General features: G+C 41.6%; 1 protein-coding gene and 1 long non-coding RNA gene across 3 annotated transcripts in view; one reads left to right on the top strand and one right to left on the bottom strand.

Moving 5' to 3' along the window:
- Positions 1-13,360, bottom strand: part of ANKRD42 (ankyrin repeat domain 42) — a gene marked incomplete at its 5' end in the record, with an annotated part of 83,708 nt that extends 70,348 nt beyond the window's left edge. The window contains 2 exons of the mRNA XM_032295679.1: positions 8,133-8,296; positions 12,313-13,360. Of these exons, the coding sequence (XP_032151570.1) occupies positions 8,133-8,296; positions 12,313-13,360 (1,212 nt within the window). The remainder of the gene's footprint in view (positions 1-8,132; positions 8,297-12,312) is intronic.
- Position 13,361: 1 nt separating this feature from the next.
- LOC116563251 lies at positions 13,362-15,769 on the top strand. 2 transcript variants are annotated; one of them, XR_004274303.1, is made up of 3 exons: positions 13,362-14,290; positions 14,689-14,707; positions 15,494-15,769. It is a non-coding gene; the product is annotated as an uncharacterized LOC116563251 (long non-coding RNA). The 2 variants fall into 2 exon arrangements; XR_004274302.1 differs by having other exon boundaries at positions 13,362-14,707.
- The last annotated feature ends 1,067 nt before the right edge of the window (positions 15,770-16,836 follow it).

The following is a 16,836-nucleotide window of genomic DNA, read 5'->3' on the forward strand; positions in this document are numbered from 1 at the left end:
TTTTTTTTTTTTTTTTTTTTTTTTTGAGACGGAGTTTCACTCATGTTACCCAGGCTGGAGTGCAATGGCGCGATCTCGGCTCACCGCAACCTCCGCCTCCTGGGTTCAGGCAATTCTCCTGCCTCAGCCTCCTGAGTAGCTGGGATTACAGGCACACGCCACCATGCCCAGCTAATGTTTTGTATTTTTAGTAGAGACGGGGTTTCACCATGTTGACCAGGATGGTCTCGATCTCTTGACCTCGTGATCCACCCGCCTCGGCCTCCCAAAGTCTCTTTTCTTTTTTATTAATCTGGCTAGTTGATGATCTTTTCAAAAAAACGGCTCCTGGATTTATTAATTTTTGAAGGGATTTTTGTGTCTCTATCTCCTTCAGTTCTGCTCTGATCTTAGTTATTTCTTGTCTTCTGCTAGGTTTTGAGTTTTTTTTGATCGTGCTCCTCTAGCTCTTTCAATTTTGACAATAGGGTGTTGATTTTAGATCTTTCCTTCTTCTCATGTGGGCATTTATTGCTATATATTTTCCTCTAGACACTGCTTTAAATGTGTCCCAGAGGTTCTGGTACGTTGCATTTTCATTCTCGTTGGTTTCGAAGAACATCTTTATTTCTGCCTTCATTCCATTTTTATCCAGTCAACATTCAAGAGCCAGTTGTTCAGTTTCCATGAAGCTGTGTGGTTCTTAGTTTCTAAATTCTGAGTTCTAACTTGATTGCACTGTGGTCTGAGAGACTGTTTGCTATGATTTCCATTCTTTTGCATTTGCTGAGGAGGTCAATTTTAGAGTAGGTGCGATGTGGTGCTGAGAAGAATGTATATTCTGTGGATTTGGGGTGGAGAGTTCTGTAAATGTCTATTAGGTTTGCTTGGTCCAAGTCTGAGTTCAAGTCCTGGATATCCTTGCTAATTTTCTGTCTTGTTGATCGGTCTAATGTAGACAATGGGGTGTTAAAGTCTCCCACTATTATTGTGTGGGAGTCTAAGTCTCTTTCTAAGTCATTAATAACTTGCTTTATGTATCTGGGTGCTCCTGTATTGGGTGCATATATATTTAGGATTGTTAGCTCTTCTTGTTGCATTGATCCTTTTACCACTATGTAATGTCCTTCTTTGTCTCTTTTGATTTTTATTGGTTTAAAGTGTATTTAATCAGAGATGAGAATAGCAAATTCTGCTTTTTTTTGCTCCCCATTTGCTTGGTAAATCTTCCTCCATCCCTTTATTTTGAGCCTTTGTGTATCCTTGCATGTGAGATGGGTTTCCTGGATACAGCACACCGATGGGTTTTGGTTTTTTATCCAATTTGCCAGTCTGTGTCTTTTGATTGGGGCATTTAGCCTATTTACATTTAGGGTTAATATTGTTATGTATGAATTTGATCCTGCCATTTTGATGCTAGCTGGCTGTTTTGCCCATTAGTTGATACAGCTTCTTCATTGTGTCGATGCTGTATACCATTTGGTATGTTTTTGGAGTGGCTGGTACTGGTTGTTCCTTTGTTCAGTGCTTCTTTCAGGAGCTCTTGTAAAGCAGGCCTAGTGGTGATGATAATTGTTTGTTCATAAAGGATTTTATTTCTCCTTCACTTATGAAGCTTAGTTTGGCTGGAAATGAAATTCTGGGTTGAAAGTTCTTTTCTTTAAGGATGTTGAATATTGGCCCCCACTCTCTTCTGGCTTGCAGGGTTTCTGCTGAGAGATCCGCTGTGAGTCTGATGGGCTTCCCTTTGTGGGTAACTCGATCTTTCTCTCTGGCTGCCCTCAGCATTTTCTCCTTCATTTCAACCCTGGTGAATCTGACAATTATGTGCCTTGGGGTCGCTCTTCTTGAGGAATATCTTCGTGGTGTTCTCTGTATTTCCCATACTTGAACATTGGCCTGCCTTGCTAGGTTGGGGAAGTTTTCCTGGATAATATCCTCAAGAGTATTTTCCAGCTTGGATCCATTCTCTCCGTCACACTCAGATATGCCTATCAAACGTAGATTAGGTCTTTTCACATAGTCCCATATTTCTTGGAGACTTTGTTCATTCCTTTTTACCCTTTTTTCTCTAATCTTGCCTTCTCATTTTATTTCATGGAGTTGATCTTCAACCTCTGACATCCTTTCTTCTGCTTGGTCAATTCGGCTGTTGCAACTTGTGTATGCTTCGCAAAGTTCTCGTGTTGTGTTTTTCAGCTCCATCAATTCACTTATATTCCTCCCTAAGTTGTTTATTCTCGTTAGCATTTCATCAAACCTTTTTTCAAGGTTCTTAGTTTCTTTGCATTAGGTTAGAACATGTTCTTTTAGCTCAGAGAAGTTTCTTATTACCCACCTTCTGAATCCTGATTCTGTCAATTTATCACACTCCTTCTCCATCCAGCCTTGTTCCCTTCCTGGTGAGGAGTTGTGATCCTTTGGAGGAGGAGAGGCATTCTGGTTTTGGGTGTTTTCATCCTTTTTGTGCTGGTTTCTTCCCATCTTTGTGGATTTATCCACCTGTCGTCTTTGTAGTTGTTGACTTTCAGGTTGGGTCTCTGAGTGGATGTCCAGTTTGTTGATAATGATGTAATTTCTTTCTGTTTCTTAATTTTCCTTTTAACATTCAGGCCCCTCTGCTGTAGGACTGCTGAGGTCCACTCCAGGCCCTGCTTGCCTGAGGATCACCTGCAGCAGCTGCAGAACAGTAAGGGTTGCTGTCAGTTTCTTCTTCTGCTTTCTTTGTCCCAGAAGGATACCCACCAGATGTCAGTCTGAGCTCTCCTTTATGAGGTGACTCTTTGGATATACGGGGGTCAGGGAGCTGCTTGAGGAGACTGTCTGGTCTTTACATGAGCTCAAGTGCTGAGCTGTGAGCTCCATTGTTCATTCAGAGCTGCTGGGCAGGTACGTTTAAGTCTGCTGCAGCAGAACTCATAAACGCCTTTTTTTCCCCCAGGTGCTCTGTCCCAGGGAGTTAGGGCTTTATTTATAAGTTTCTGTCATGCTGCTGCTTTTCTTCAGGGATGTGCTGCCCAGCAAGCAGGCAGCCTAGTCATAGTCTGCCTGAAGAGGCCTTGCTGAGCTGCTGTGGGCTCCGTCCAGCTGCCGTGTGAACTTCCCTGCAGTCCCTCCGCGCTTTTGCTGGGAGCTGCAATCCTGAGCTGCTCCTATTTGGCCATCTTGGATCCATCTCCCCATAAACATAAATTTAATTCAACAAATTCAGCAACATGAGAAATATTTATTGTGAACCTACGATGTGACTCCAATATGCCCGACACTATGCTAAGTATTGTGGAAAAAAAAGATGAGTAATTTTTTTCAATTGTGTTCGCAACCACTGCTGCACCGCCGTCGCTCTCCAACGCCAGTGCCGCCTTTCGCTCACTGAGCTGCAGCCGAAGGAGAAGGGGGGTAAGTAAGGAGGTGTCTATACCATGGCTCGTACAAAGCAGACTGCCTGCAAATCTACCAGTGGTAAAGCACCCTCCGTGAAATTAGACGTTATCAGGAGTCCACTGAACTGCTGATTCGCAAACTTCCCTTCCAGCACCTGGTGCGAGAAATTGCTCAGGACTTTAAAACAGATCTGCGTTTCCAGAGCACAGCTATCGGTGCTTTGCAGGAGGCAAGTGAGGCCTATCTGGTTGGCCTTTTTGAAGACACCAACCTTTGTGCTATCCATGCCAAACGTGTAACAATTATGCCAGAAGACATCCAGCTAGCATGCCGCATACGTGGAGAGCGTGCTTAAGAATCCACTATGATGGGGAAGATTTCATTCTCAAAAAAAAAAAAAAAAAAAAACTCTTCTTCCTGTTATTGGTAGTTGTGAATGTTAGATAATGTTTTTTCCATGGGGTCAAAGGGTACCTAAGTATATGATTGCGAGTGGAAAAATAGGGGACAGAAATCAGGTATTGGCAGTTTTTCCATTTTCATTTGTGTGTGAATTTTTAATATAAATGAGGAGATATAAAGCATTAATGCAAGTTAAAATGTTTCAGTGAACAAGTTTCAGCTGTTCAACTTTATAATAATTATAAATAAACCTGTTAAACTTTTCTGGGAAAAAAAAAAAAAAAAAGTAAGACCCAACTCAAATGGTATCTTTAAAGAGCTCAAAATCTAATAACGAATAAAATTTAAAATTATACCCTTATTAAAATGTAAAAGATTCAGAGGTAGCACTAAGGAGTCAGTAACTAATTGGGAGATACTGACAGGGAAAATAGAAAGCTTTACCGAGTAGGTGCTGACTGACCTGGATTTCGACCAGGTAACCAGTGGGGAGAGGTGAGACAGGCAGATGAAACAACATGTGCCTACTGCCTAAAGTAATTAATAGATTCCATGCTATTCCCATCAAGCTACCATTGACTTTCTTCACAGAATTAGAAAAAGCTACTTTAAATTTCACATGGAACCAAAAAGAGCCCATATAGCCAACACAATCCTAAGCAAAAAGAACAAAAAGAACATAGACCAACGGAACAGAACAGAGTCCTCAGAAATAACACCACACATCTACAACCATCTGATAATCGATAAACCTGACAAAAACAAGCAATGGGGAAGGATTCCCTAATAAATGGTGCTGGGAAAACAGGCTAGCCACATGCAGAAAATTGAAACTGAAACTCTTCCTTATAACTTATACAAAAATTAACTCAAGATGGATTAAAGTCTTAAACATAACACCTAAAACGATAAAAACCCTAGAAAACCTAGGCAATACCATTCAGGACATAGGCATAGGCAAAGACTTCATAACTAAAACACCAAAAGCAATGCAACAAAAGCCAAAATTGACAAATGGGATCTAAGTAAACTAAAGAGCTCTGCATAGCAAAAGAAGCTATCATTAGAGTGAACAGGCAATCTACAGAATGGGAGAAAATTTTTGCTATCTATCCATCTGACAAAGATCTAATATCCAGAATTTACACAGAATTTAAACAAATTTACAAGAAAAAAAACAAACCACCCCATCAAAAAGCGGGCAAAGGATATGAACAGACGTTTATCAAAAGAAGACATTTATGCAGCCAACATAAATGAGAAAAAACATATGAGAAAAAAGCTCATTACTGGTAATTAGAGAAATGCAAATTAAAACCACAATGAGATACCATCTCACACCAGTTACAATGGTGTTCCTTAAAAAGTCAGGAAACAACAGATGTTGCAAAGGATATGGAGAAATAGGAACACTTTTACACTATTGGTGGGAGTATAAATTAGTTCAACCACTGTGGAAGACAATGTGGTGACTCCTCAAGGACCTAGAAATAGAAATACCATTTGAACCAGCAATCCCCTTACTGGATATATACCCAAAGGATTAGAATCATTCTACCATAAAGACATGCACACATATGTTTACTGCAGCACTATTCACAATAGCAAAGACTTAAAACCAACCAAATGCTCATCAATGATAGACTGGATAAAGAAAATGTGGCACATATACACCATGGAATACTATGCAACCATAAAAAAGAATGAGTTCATGTCCTTTGCAGGGACATGGATGAAGGTGGAAACCATCATTCTCAGAAAACTAACACAAGAACAGAAAACCAAACACCACAGGTCATAAGTGGGAGTTGAACAACGAGAACACATAGACACAGGGAGGGGAACATCACATAGCAGGGCCTGTTGGGGGTTGGGGGGCTGGGGAAGGGACAGCATTAGGACAAGTACCTAATGCATGCAGGGCTTAAAACCTAGAAGATGGGTGGATGGGTGCAGCAAACCACCATGGCACATGTTTACCTATGTAACAAACCTGCACGTTCTGCACATGTATCCCAGAACTTAAAGTACATAAAAAAAAAAAAAAAAAAAGAAATAGCATGTGCAAAGCCTATGATGATATGGAACAGTAGACTAATTTGGAAAATGATAGTAGTCACCAGTACTATAACATAAAACAATTATAATGGGAGATGAAGTTAGAGAGAGAAGACGTCTACCATGTTAAATGGCTTGAACTTTATCCTATAGAGGACAGAGAGTTACTACAGGGTTTTAAGCAAGGTCTTAAGTAATATCAGGTTTTAGTTTTATAGGTGGACCACACAAAAAAGAATGACACTGATTAGATTTAAGGACATGGGTATGAGGATGAAGAGGACGAATTCAGGAGACAAAGACAGACCTGAATCAACTAACCTAGTGACCAGTTCTCACTTCATCAATGTTTATCATCAACTGTTTCTTCATCTAGACAAATGCTGATAATGTGTTTTGCTTCTATCAAATATTAAAACAACTCAATGATAATTCAAAGGCTATTGCCCTGAAAACTAAGAAAGGGAGGGAAAAGTATAACAGTTTTAGCATTAGACTAATTGAATTTCAGTTGCCACTCAGATATGCATGAGCTATGATCAGGCACCTATTACATAATCCAAAAGTCAGGAGAGAAAGCAAATTAATGAATTATGTAGAGGTGAAAAGCCAAAGAAGTCTAAAAGACTGACTGGAAAAAGTATAAAGTATGAGAGAAATGTAAACAACACTACATTTACAGCGTAGGAGGAGTAGTAGTAGACTCACTTAACCAAAAAAAAAAAAGTGAGAGTAATAAGAGAAGCTGAAAGGGCATCAGAAATGAGATGAAATAAATGGTATGTCCTGATGTCTATTAGAATATGGCAGAGTAAAATCAGTACTTCCCCTTCTCTTCAAAATCACCCAAAAGCAAAGAGCAATAAAAAAACTCAGAAAACTCCAACCTTCATAAAACTACAAGACATCTATCACTCAAACTACAGACAGATTAAAAAACTTGCCAAAGTGCAGATCAAACAGGAATGTGGGAGGAAAGAGCAGAGAGAACCACCTACTCAGGGATACCAGCTCACAAAGAATCATCAGGCTCCAATGAAAGGCCAAATCGAAAATCCTTTGTTTATAATTACACTTAAGTGAAGCACATAAACTGGTATAAGGAGAATCTCTGAACCAGATTTGGTTACAAGAAGCAGAGAAGTACAGATTAAGAAGATATCACACAACACTGCCATATTCATAGAAGGAAGTCATGTTTGTGTGTGGTAGGGGTAAAAAGACACTGCACTGTAAACAGGCCTATTGCAGCTTCTAGGCTGGGGAAACGTAGTAGTTAAAATAAGCCCCCATACACATAACCTTGAGTCATGAGAAAAGTGCTAGTTATCCTTGGACAGAGCCCAAGGATCAGATTTGAATTAAAATACTCACTAAGCAGTTGGTACTAGCTAAAAATTGAAACCAAATATATATCCAACAATAAAAAAACAGATAAACTCTGATACCAGTCTAAGAATAGAATAAACAACATGGCTGAAAGAAATGAACTACCGTACATACATGTAACCACATGGATAAAACTCAAAAACATATTGTTGAACAAAAAAAGCAAGATGAAGAATAATATACATAATGTGAGGTCATTTATATAACATATAATAGGATTCAAAACAATTTACAATCATATGTAATAACAGCATAAAACATAGATGGGAATAATAAACACCCAAATCAGGATAATAGTTATCTTTGCAGTTGGAAGCAGAGGAATGGCACCTGAGAAGGGTACTAGGGACTTCAAGTGTACCTGCAACATATCATTTCTTTTCTAAAAATCTGACGCTACTAAAGCAAAACTGTTAGAATATGTATTCATCATATTATCCGCTCCAAGTTATCCTCTATGCTTGCCTTTGGAACCAAGTCACCATATTGTGAGGAAGTACAAACTAGCTCACATGTAGAGTCCTCACAAACAGGCCCACAGGGACAAAGTTTACAGTGCCTAGTCTATAACCAGCATCAACCACCAGAGACATCTTGAGTGAACAAGCCTTCAGAAGAATCTAGTCCCAGCTTTTTAATATTCCAGCTGAAGCCCCAGATATCATGGAGCAGAGACAAGCTGTCTCTGGCATCCAACTCCTTGGTTTGTTATGAGTATAAATAAATCATTATTTTATGATGCTAAATTTTGGGATAATTTGTTATAAAGCCCTAGCAAAGTAGAATACCCAAATATTAAACTGACTATGACTGAAAAGAAAATATATGCAGTACCTAGCGTAAGGTCTCAGCCTTGCTTGCGAAATTTACAAAACTGCTATAGCTGTAAACTTACTTTAGTGGTATATATAGTTTCTTACCTCCAAACTTCCAGAATGTGCTGCCCAATGTAAAGGGGTAAACTTATGGAGAACATCAACTTCATTAATGCTGGCTCCACGTTCCACTATTTCTGAAAGCTGCTTTATATCTCCAGCTCTTACTGCATCATGTATTCTGCCAAAATGTACCTTCTTCCTGGAACCTATTGAAAAGCCAAATTACTTACAATGTACTATAAAACTGTGAAAGGAAAAAAAAAACTAAAACAATGGTCCAATAGAAAGCACAAAATCACTTTATTTTCAAATAATTTACTACAAAGATGTTTGTCATTAATATCTTAAACAGACTTCTGGTTCCAACACTGATGATACGGAGTTTCGCTCTTGTTACCCAGGCTGGAGTGCAATGGCGCGATCTCGGCTCACCGCAACCTCCGCCTCCTGGGTTCAGGCAATTCTCCGGCCTCAGCCTCTTGAGTAGCTGGGATTACAGGCACACGCCATCATGCCCAGCTAATTTTTTGTATTTTTAGTAGAGACGGGGTTTCACCATGTTGACCAGGATGGTCTCGATCTCTTGACCTCGTGATCCACCCGCCTTGGCCTCCCAAAGTGCTGAGATTACAGGCGTGAGCCACCGCGCCCGGCCGATACTCTCATCCTTATAGAGAAAAAGGAATAAACTGAAAAAGAACAACTTTTCTTGGACGCATCAGAAAACTGGGGTCTCAGGGCAAACTGCCACCCCCAAATCTGGAGAGACAAACACAGAAAAATATAAACCTGGAGCAGAAGCACTGGAGCCAAAAAGTGGTAGAAGCACTTCCATGGTAATTTTGATGACTTGCCAGAGGTTGAGTACGTAGTAGCCAAAGAATGAGAAACTTCTAGGGCCCACAGTCTTCCTTATGGAGCCACTACACTTTCAGAGATTTTTACCTACAGAAACCTCACTAGGTTACCATTGTGAAACGCCAGGAACGCATGTCTTTGGCAGAGAGAAGGGGAAAGTACCTATTTTGAAATATGCCCAACGTGTTCTCCATAACGAAGGCCTCCCTAGTGAAAAAGACTTCACCAGAGCCTCATCTCATAGATGCAGATATATTTTATCAACATCTTTCTTATATTTCTAATTTATGTATTACGCTAAGAAAGGAATGGTAGGCCACAATTTTTCATTCATTTACTCTTAGTGCTTCATATTTTATAATTTAATTAATAAGCAATGTGAACCAGAGGCAATAAAGGCATCTAAGCATGAACAGACAGCTATTAGAGAAGGATGACTGAGTAAGCAGTTCAATTGCAGCATTCTCTGAACAAAACAGGCATGATTCCTGACCTGAAGCTGTTTTGAAAACAGCTCACCAACCCTCCTGGCAAATGATCTGTGCAACCTTGTACTACTGTTTATGTATGTACATGTTATCTCTACAATCAGAATGTTAATTTCTTGAGGGCAAAAATCATATTTTATACTGGAATTATATCTTACTCTTACTATATCTTTTTATATACTCTATTTATATCTTTGCTCCTACCAAAATGCTATAAATGTACTCAAAAAGCCTTTCTGAACATCTACTATGTGCCAGGTACTATGGTAACATGATAGAAAATGGACAGGGATTTAATACTTTTTTTCCACCAACACATTAAAATCTATTTGGATAACTACACAATGAAAATAAAAACCTGACAGCAATGTCCTCAGAGAGTACAGGTAAAATTAAGGAGAAACAAAACAAGTCATAGAGGAGGAGGAAACATTTGAGCAAGAGCTTGAAGAAGAATTAAGATATATGGCAAATGGGAAAGAGAGCATATGTAAGGTGTGCACATGTACACATACACACACACACACCTTTAATAAATGTTCAATGAGGCTGGGCACGGTGGCTCACACCTGTAATCTCAGCATTTTGGAAGGCTGAGGTGGACAGATCATGAAGTCAAGAAATCAAGACCATCCTGGCCAACATGGTGAAACCCCATCTCTACTAAAAATACAAAAATTAGCTGGATGTGGTGGCGCACACCTGCAGTCCCAGCTACTCGGGAGATTGAGGCAGGAGAATCACTTGAACCCGGAGGAGGAAGTTGCAGTGAGCCGAGATCGTGCCATTGCACTCCAGCCTGGCAACAGAGCAAGACTCCATCTCAAAATGAATGAATGAATGAATGAATGAATGAATGAATGTTCAATGACGTTAATCCCTAGGCTGGACCTTCCTTCCTCTCCTTTACAATAGCACAGCTAGACCTACAAATGATGTTCTAACCACTCTACTTATTTTACACAGAGACACTCCTCTAATCCACCTTATACAAATTATCCTGATGACTTCATGCCCCTACGCCAAACTGTTACTGGTTGTCCACTGCTATTCCACAAAACAAAATCCAAACTCTCAGAATGACCTCTATGGTCTCCCATAATTTGGCTCCATCTAATTTTATGGCCTTTTTTCTCACCATACTCCATCCTGATTCATTCACTCATCCACCCACCCATCTACTCAACATTAGTTTGGTGTCTACCATAAGGACAAAAAGATGAAGACACCCTCAAGGAACTCACAGATTAGTAAAGAAGATACAAACACAAAATACAAAATAATGTGGTAAAAGCAATGATGGAAACAGTCGTAGGAACTTGAGAAAACGCAGAAGACTTCAATCTCAGCTAGGGCAGGAGGGAAGGGGAACTGAGAAGGATTCCTGGGGAAAGAAATATCTAAGATAGAATCTTCAAGGATTAACATGAGTTTGCCAAATAAAGCGGGAGCAGTGAAAGGCCTCCTAAACAGCTTGAACAGTGGGATGTGGTCAAGAAACGGCATACACACACAAAGACACAAAGACACAGACAGACACACACACACAAACAATCCTATTACTAAAGCATTAAGGGGAAAAAGAGGCTAGAGCTAGGTAAGAGACAGACAATGGTGGAACTTATTTCTAAAAACTTGGACTTGAACAGTGGAGAATCACTTAGGAATTTTAAACAGAAGAATTATAATGATTGAGATTTGTCAGGCTGAGTTTACAAGGCTAGATTCAGCGAAGATAATTTATTGAATGCACAGCAAAAAAAAGGCAAGACTAGAGAGTAGGTACATCATGTAAGAATACAGTTTTACAATAGTCTAGACCAGAAAAACTGAGTCCCTGAACAGTGGGAACAGAAAAGGAGATAGATTTAACAAATATTAATAAAATTCGAATGAACTAAACTGGAATAGATACAGCAGGTGAAATAAGGGAAAAGTAATGAGACAACTCCAAGGTGTCTGGCTTTGTCATCTCAGTGCTGTGGTGCCATTAATTGAGACGGCAAACACTGAAGGACAGAGAGAGGATATATAGATAGAAAATTACATTTGGGACATGCTGCTCTTGAGGTACCCAAGGAAGATTTCCAGAAGGGTGACATATATTTAAGTCTGCAGCTCAGAGGAGAGATACGGAATTCAGGTCTCAGTGTTAGGTGTCTCTCTGCATTAGAATGCTTTTTCTGACACCCATACTCACCCCCTACTGGAACCAGTGGCACTCTGCCATCCTTTATAACGCTCATCTCACTACTCATTAGTTTTTCAGTATTTCTCTTCCTCACTAGAAGTTAAAGAACACACCTGTCTTCTTTACTGATAGTTCCCTAACACAGAACACAAAGTAGGCAGGCAGTAAATATTTACTGGATGACTGAATGAGTAACACAGATTTGGGGGCCATGAGCAGTGAAGTCATAGTAAATGACAAGAAAAAGAGAACCAATGATGGCATCACCAAGGGAGAAAATCAGCATTTAAGAAGAGGGCAGAAGAAAACAGCAAAGGAAAGGGTCACTCAATGGAGCGAAAGAAGAAAACTAAGTAAGTCTAATTTGTCATCTCCACAGGGTCAAATGCTGCAAGGAAGTCAACGAAGAACTTAAAAGGGTCCATAAGAGTGAACAAGAGTTGATGTCAATCTGGGTAAAAAGACTCGGAGGAATGGTGCAGATGGAAAAAAAGGAAAGAAAGCTGAAACGAGATAGAATGGGGGAGAGGTGAACAGCTTTGGTTCACCCTGAAAATAGATTTAAAAGGGAAAAGGGGAGTGACCACTAATAAAAGGAAATGCCAGAAAGGGCTAAGGCTGTTGCGGGCTGAAGTGAGAAAAGGAATGTGGCAGAGATGAGAGCCAACGAAACAGTGTGACTCACAGGGGTCTGCAGTCTCCCTAGAGGAAGTGGAGGGGCCTGAATTGGCCACCCCGGGCATGGTGCAACACCTCCGACTCTCGGGAGGAGTTGTGTCCAGTCCCCTGCTGCTGCGGCAGTCTTCACTTGCTCTCACCCACGAGCCACAGCAGCGGCAGCGGCTCTCTTCTCCGTCGTCGCTAGTACTGGCCCCACAGCCCTCTCCCGCTCTCTCCCAGGAGCTGCAGCGGAAACCTTCGTCTTCACCTTCTCTCTCCCAAAAGCCACCGAGGCGGCGGCTGGCGTCTTCCCTGCCGCTCACACCGGAGGAGTCGCTGGCTATGTAGCCGAGGTCTTCACTTACTGCCTCCCAAGAACTAAGGCTGTGGCCGTCATCGACACTCCCTCCCTCCCAAGAGCCACCGAGGCGGCGACTGCTATTGTCACTGACTGTCTCCCCAAAGTCACTAGTTCGCGGGTCCCGGACGTCACTGACTCCCTCCCAAGTACCACTGAGGCGGAGGCCACGGTCTTCTCTGGCTGTTGCCCTGGAGTCGCTAGTTTGGTGGCCTCCAACTTCACTAAAATTCACGTCGCTGCTGCAGAAGCCGCGGTCTACCCCAACCCTCTCCAAAGAGCTGCTGTGACTGTGGCCACTATCTCCCCTAACTCCCTCCCGAGAGACGCTGCGGCGGTGGCCGAGGTCTTCACAGACGCTTCTCAAGTCACTGTGGGAGAGGCCGGCGTCTCCACTTAGGCTTCCCGTAGCGACCCTGGAGCGGCGGTCGCCCTCTTCATGTTTTCTCCCCGGATTGTCTCTAACTCTTTCCCTTGACTCGGTGCGGGAATGGCCGTGTCGGCTGCTTATCCTCCACACGTGGTGGCTAGTGCGACGGCCGCCGTCTTCGTCTGCTACTCCCCGCGAGTCGCTGTGGCGGCGGCCGCCTTGGTCTGGTACCTTCTCAGAGTCGCTTTCCAGCCTCCCGACTCCAGCCGCTTGACTGGAGAAGCTGCAGGGTCGGCGCCTTAGAAACCAGTAAACTTCCGACGCTCTGAGGTCATTTCCTGTTACTCACGGCTACGTCACTTCCGGTTTCCTTTCCTCCAGGTTTTTCTCATCTTTTAGTCCGGACAAATGGGTTGCTGGTATGAACTGGTTTTTGATGAAATTCGGCTCGGTCTCACCCGAGCCTATCTAGGTCCGTCTCTGGAGTAGCCTGTCATCGATCGCGCCCTCCATCGCTCAGCGACACAAGTGGAGGCCCCAGAACTGCAGTCTGCGTAGGTGACCTGTGTGGCGCGGGTCGGGCGGGGCCTTTTTGTCTTTGAGCAAACCCAGTATACTTTCTCAGTGGTGGTTGGAAGGAAATATGTTACCCTGTCATTTCGCAAGTATGGAAAAAGACCTAAAAGAGAATTTAGCAGCTGCAACCGCTGTTTTTATTGAGTTCTAGCGGGCCAATCTTAAATAATCGCTTGTTAGGTGTTACCCATATTTTGAGACTCTATATATCGGTACTTCGTTAAGGCCAGGCAGCAGGTAAGTTGTAAAACCAATATAAAAACATAGGTCACTGGTCAAAAGACTGCTTCAGGTCTCCTGACTCCAAATCCGAGATTCCTTTCACGGTAGCGTGTTTACTGCTTAAATATTTCTCTTCAACCCCATTGCTTAACAATGGGAATGAATTCTTTTACTATTTATTGCAAACATATGGGTCACGTTTTGTGCTAGCATCTGAAAATACAGAAATTAGTAAGAATTCTCTGCCCTCCAGGGGCATCACCAACTTGGATTCCCCTCTCAGCCCAGTTTTTCCACCCTATTGCCTTCTCCCTTCAGGAATAATGAACTGGTCCTGGAAACATACCATGCTTTATCATATCTCTCTGCCTTGTCATGTGCTGTTCCTCTTACCAGGAAACTACCCTGCCTTTCCCCCAGTTTTGTTCTGTGAACGCTTTTGGGAAATTATCCTGATGATACCTCTACTCTCTTGAAGTACAGTAAATTGTCTTTGACTTCCATCACTTTTTGTAATATTACTAATTGCCGTTTATTGAGTTCATGTGATCAGCCTGGCACTGTACTAAGTGCTTTATATTAGTTTTATTGTTCTTTTTTCACACCAACATGAATGAGTTTGAGTCAGTTCTTATAACCTGCCAGAATAAGTATTCCTGTTCCTCTTTACAGAAGGAGAAATAAGAAACAAAAAAGTTAATTGCTTTAGGATACACTGCTAGTAAGTAGTAAATACCTGACTTAAGATCCAACCTAGATCTTGGATTTTGCTGCAGGATTTCCTCAAAGTGTCTGAATTCCCACAACCTTTTTTTAGATCACTTATAACATGGTATTATAATTATCTGTTTAACAATTTTTTCTCACCCCTCAAGGACCCTGAGCTTCTGGAAGGTAGGGACTCTTATCTTATCATCTTGACATTTCTGACATCTAAAATACTTCATTTAAGAGAAGGGCTTAGTAACTGTTGTGTGGGTGAGTGGGTGGGTTGATCAATTGACTGTCAGGCAGGTGAACAAGTAGGCTGAAGATAGTTTTTCACTGTTGGAAGTGAACTTGGGATTAGTCATCCTAATCCCCTCACTTTAGAAATGGGGCAACTGGGCCGGGCACAGTGGCTCACGCCTGTAATCCTAGCACTTTGGGAGGCCAAGGCGGGTGGATCACCTAAGGTCAGGAGTTCAAGACCAGCCTGGCCAACATGATGAAACCCCGTCTCTACTAAAAATACAAAAATTAGCCAGGCATGGTAGCAGGAGCTAGTAATTCCAGCTGCTCAGAAGGCTGAGGCAGGAGAATTGCTTGAACCAGGGAGGCAAAGGTTGCAGTGAGCCAAGATCGCACAATTGCACTCCAGTCTGGGTGACAAGAGTGAAACTCTGGCCAGGCATGGTGGCTCACGCCTGTAATCCAAGCACTTTGGAGGCCAAGGCGGGCGAATCACCTGAGGTCGGGGGGTCAAGACCAACCTGACCAACATGGTGAAAACCCATCTTAAAAAAAAAAACTATTAAAAAAAGTGAAACTCCATCTCAAGAAAACAAAACAAGAAATGGGGCAACTGAGGCCTTTTGTATATGAGGCATTTCTCAAGTTACTAATGTGGGACAGTTTCTATGATAAATGATTTGCAAATACTATCCAACTTAATCTGTATTGTTATTTTTATTTTTACAGATGAAGAAACAGCTCAGATTTGACCAAGATCACATAAGTAGGAGTTGAGGAATTGGAACCCACTATGACTGACTCCAAATTAATATAGTGTTTATAGCCACTTACATAATAATGGTAAAGGTTTTATTTTTTCACTATACAATATGTAGTAGATAAACTTACTGAGGAAACAAGACAGCACATGACATGTCTTAAAGGATACACACATGACAGGAAGGATTAGAAGAGGAAACAGAAACAGGTAACAGAGAAGCAGAGAGAGATAGTACAATCTCCTAAAATAAAAATAGAAGGAATTAAAAATAAAAGCAGAGGCCTAGCACAGTGGCTTATGCATGTAATCCCAGCACTTTGGGAGGCTGAGGCAGGTGAATCACTTGAGGTCAAGGGTTCGAGACCAGCCTCCCCAACAAGGTGAAACCCAGTTTCTACTGAAAATACAAATATTACCCAGCTGTGGTGGTGCACACCTGTAATTCTGGTTACTGAGAGGCTGAGGCAGGAGACTCGCTTGAACCCAAGAGACAGAGGTTGGCATTGAGCCAGGATTGTGTCCTTGCACTCCAGCCTGGGTGACAGAGCAAGACTCCATCTCCAAAATAATAAGCAGAAGTTATTGAAATAGAAAATGAAATTGATAGTAATTCGCTGGTCTTTGAAAAGAACAATAAATAGACACTCAGCAAATCTGAGGAAGAAAAGGAAAGAAAATGGTATTGGAAACAAAGGAGGCCATGGAGGGACGATGGCTTGAGCCCTGGAGGTTGAGGCTGCATTGAGCGATGATCGCACCACTGCACTCCAGCCTGTTCAACAGAGCTAGACACTGTCTCAGAAAAAAGGAAAGAAAGGGCAAAGGAACATTTTACAAATGAGAAGGAGACTTTGAAAATCAGAAGCAAATTATTTTGTGTAAAGTTGTACAGGTTGAGTACCTCTTATCCAAAATGCATAGGACCAGAGTGTTTGACATTTTGGATTTTGGAGTATTTGCATATATATAATGAGATATCTTGGGTATGGGACCCCACATTAAACATGAAATTCATATGTTTTATGTATACCTTATACACATAGCCTGAAGGTAATTTTATACAACATTTTAAATCTGGTACATGAAACAAAGCTTATGTTAAGTATTTATGTGTGGAATTTTCTACTTGTTGCATCATGGCAGTGCTCAAAAAGTTTCAGTCTTCAGTACATTTAGGATTTCGGATTTTCAAATCAAGAATGTTCAACTTGGCCAGGCACGGTGGCTCACACCTATAATCCCAACACTTTGGGAGGCCAAGGCGGGTGGAACATGAGATCAGGAGTTCAAGACCAGTCTGGCCAAAATG

The sequence above is a fragment of the Sapajus apella genome, unplaced genomic scaffold, assembly GCF_009761245.1.
Source record: "Sapajus apella isolate SASKATOON/1434 unplaced genomic scaffold, GSC_monkey_1.0 scaffold34, whole genome shotgun sequence".
Lineage (NCBI taxonomy): Eukaryota > Metazoa > Chordata > Mammalia > Primates > Cebidae > Sapajus > Sapajus apella.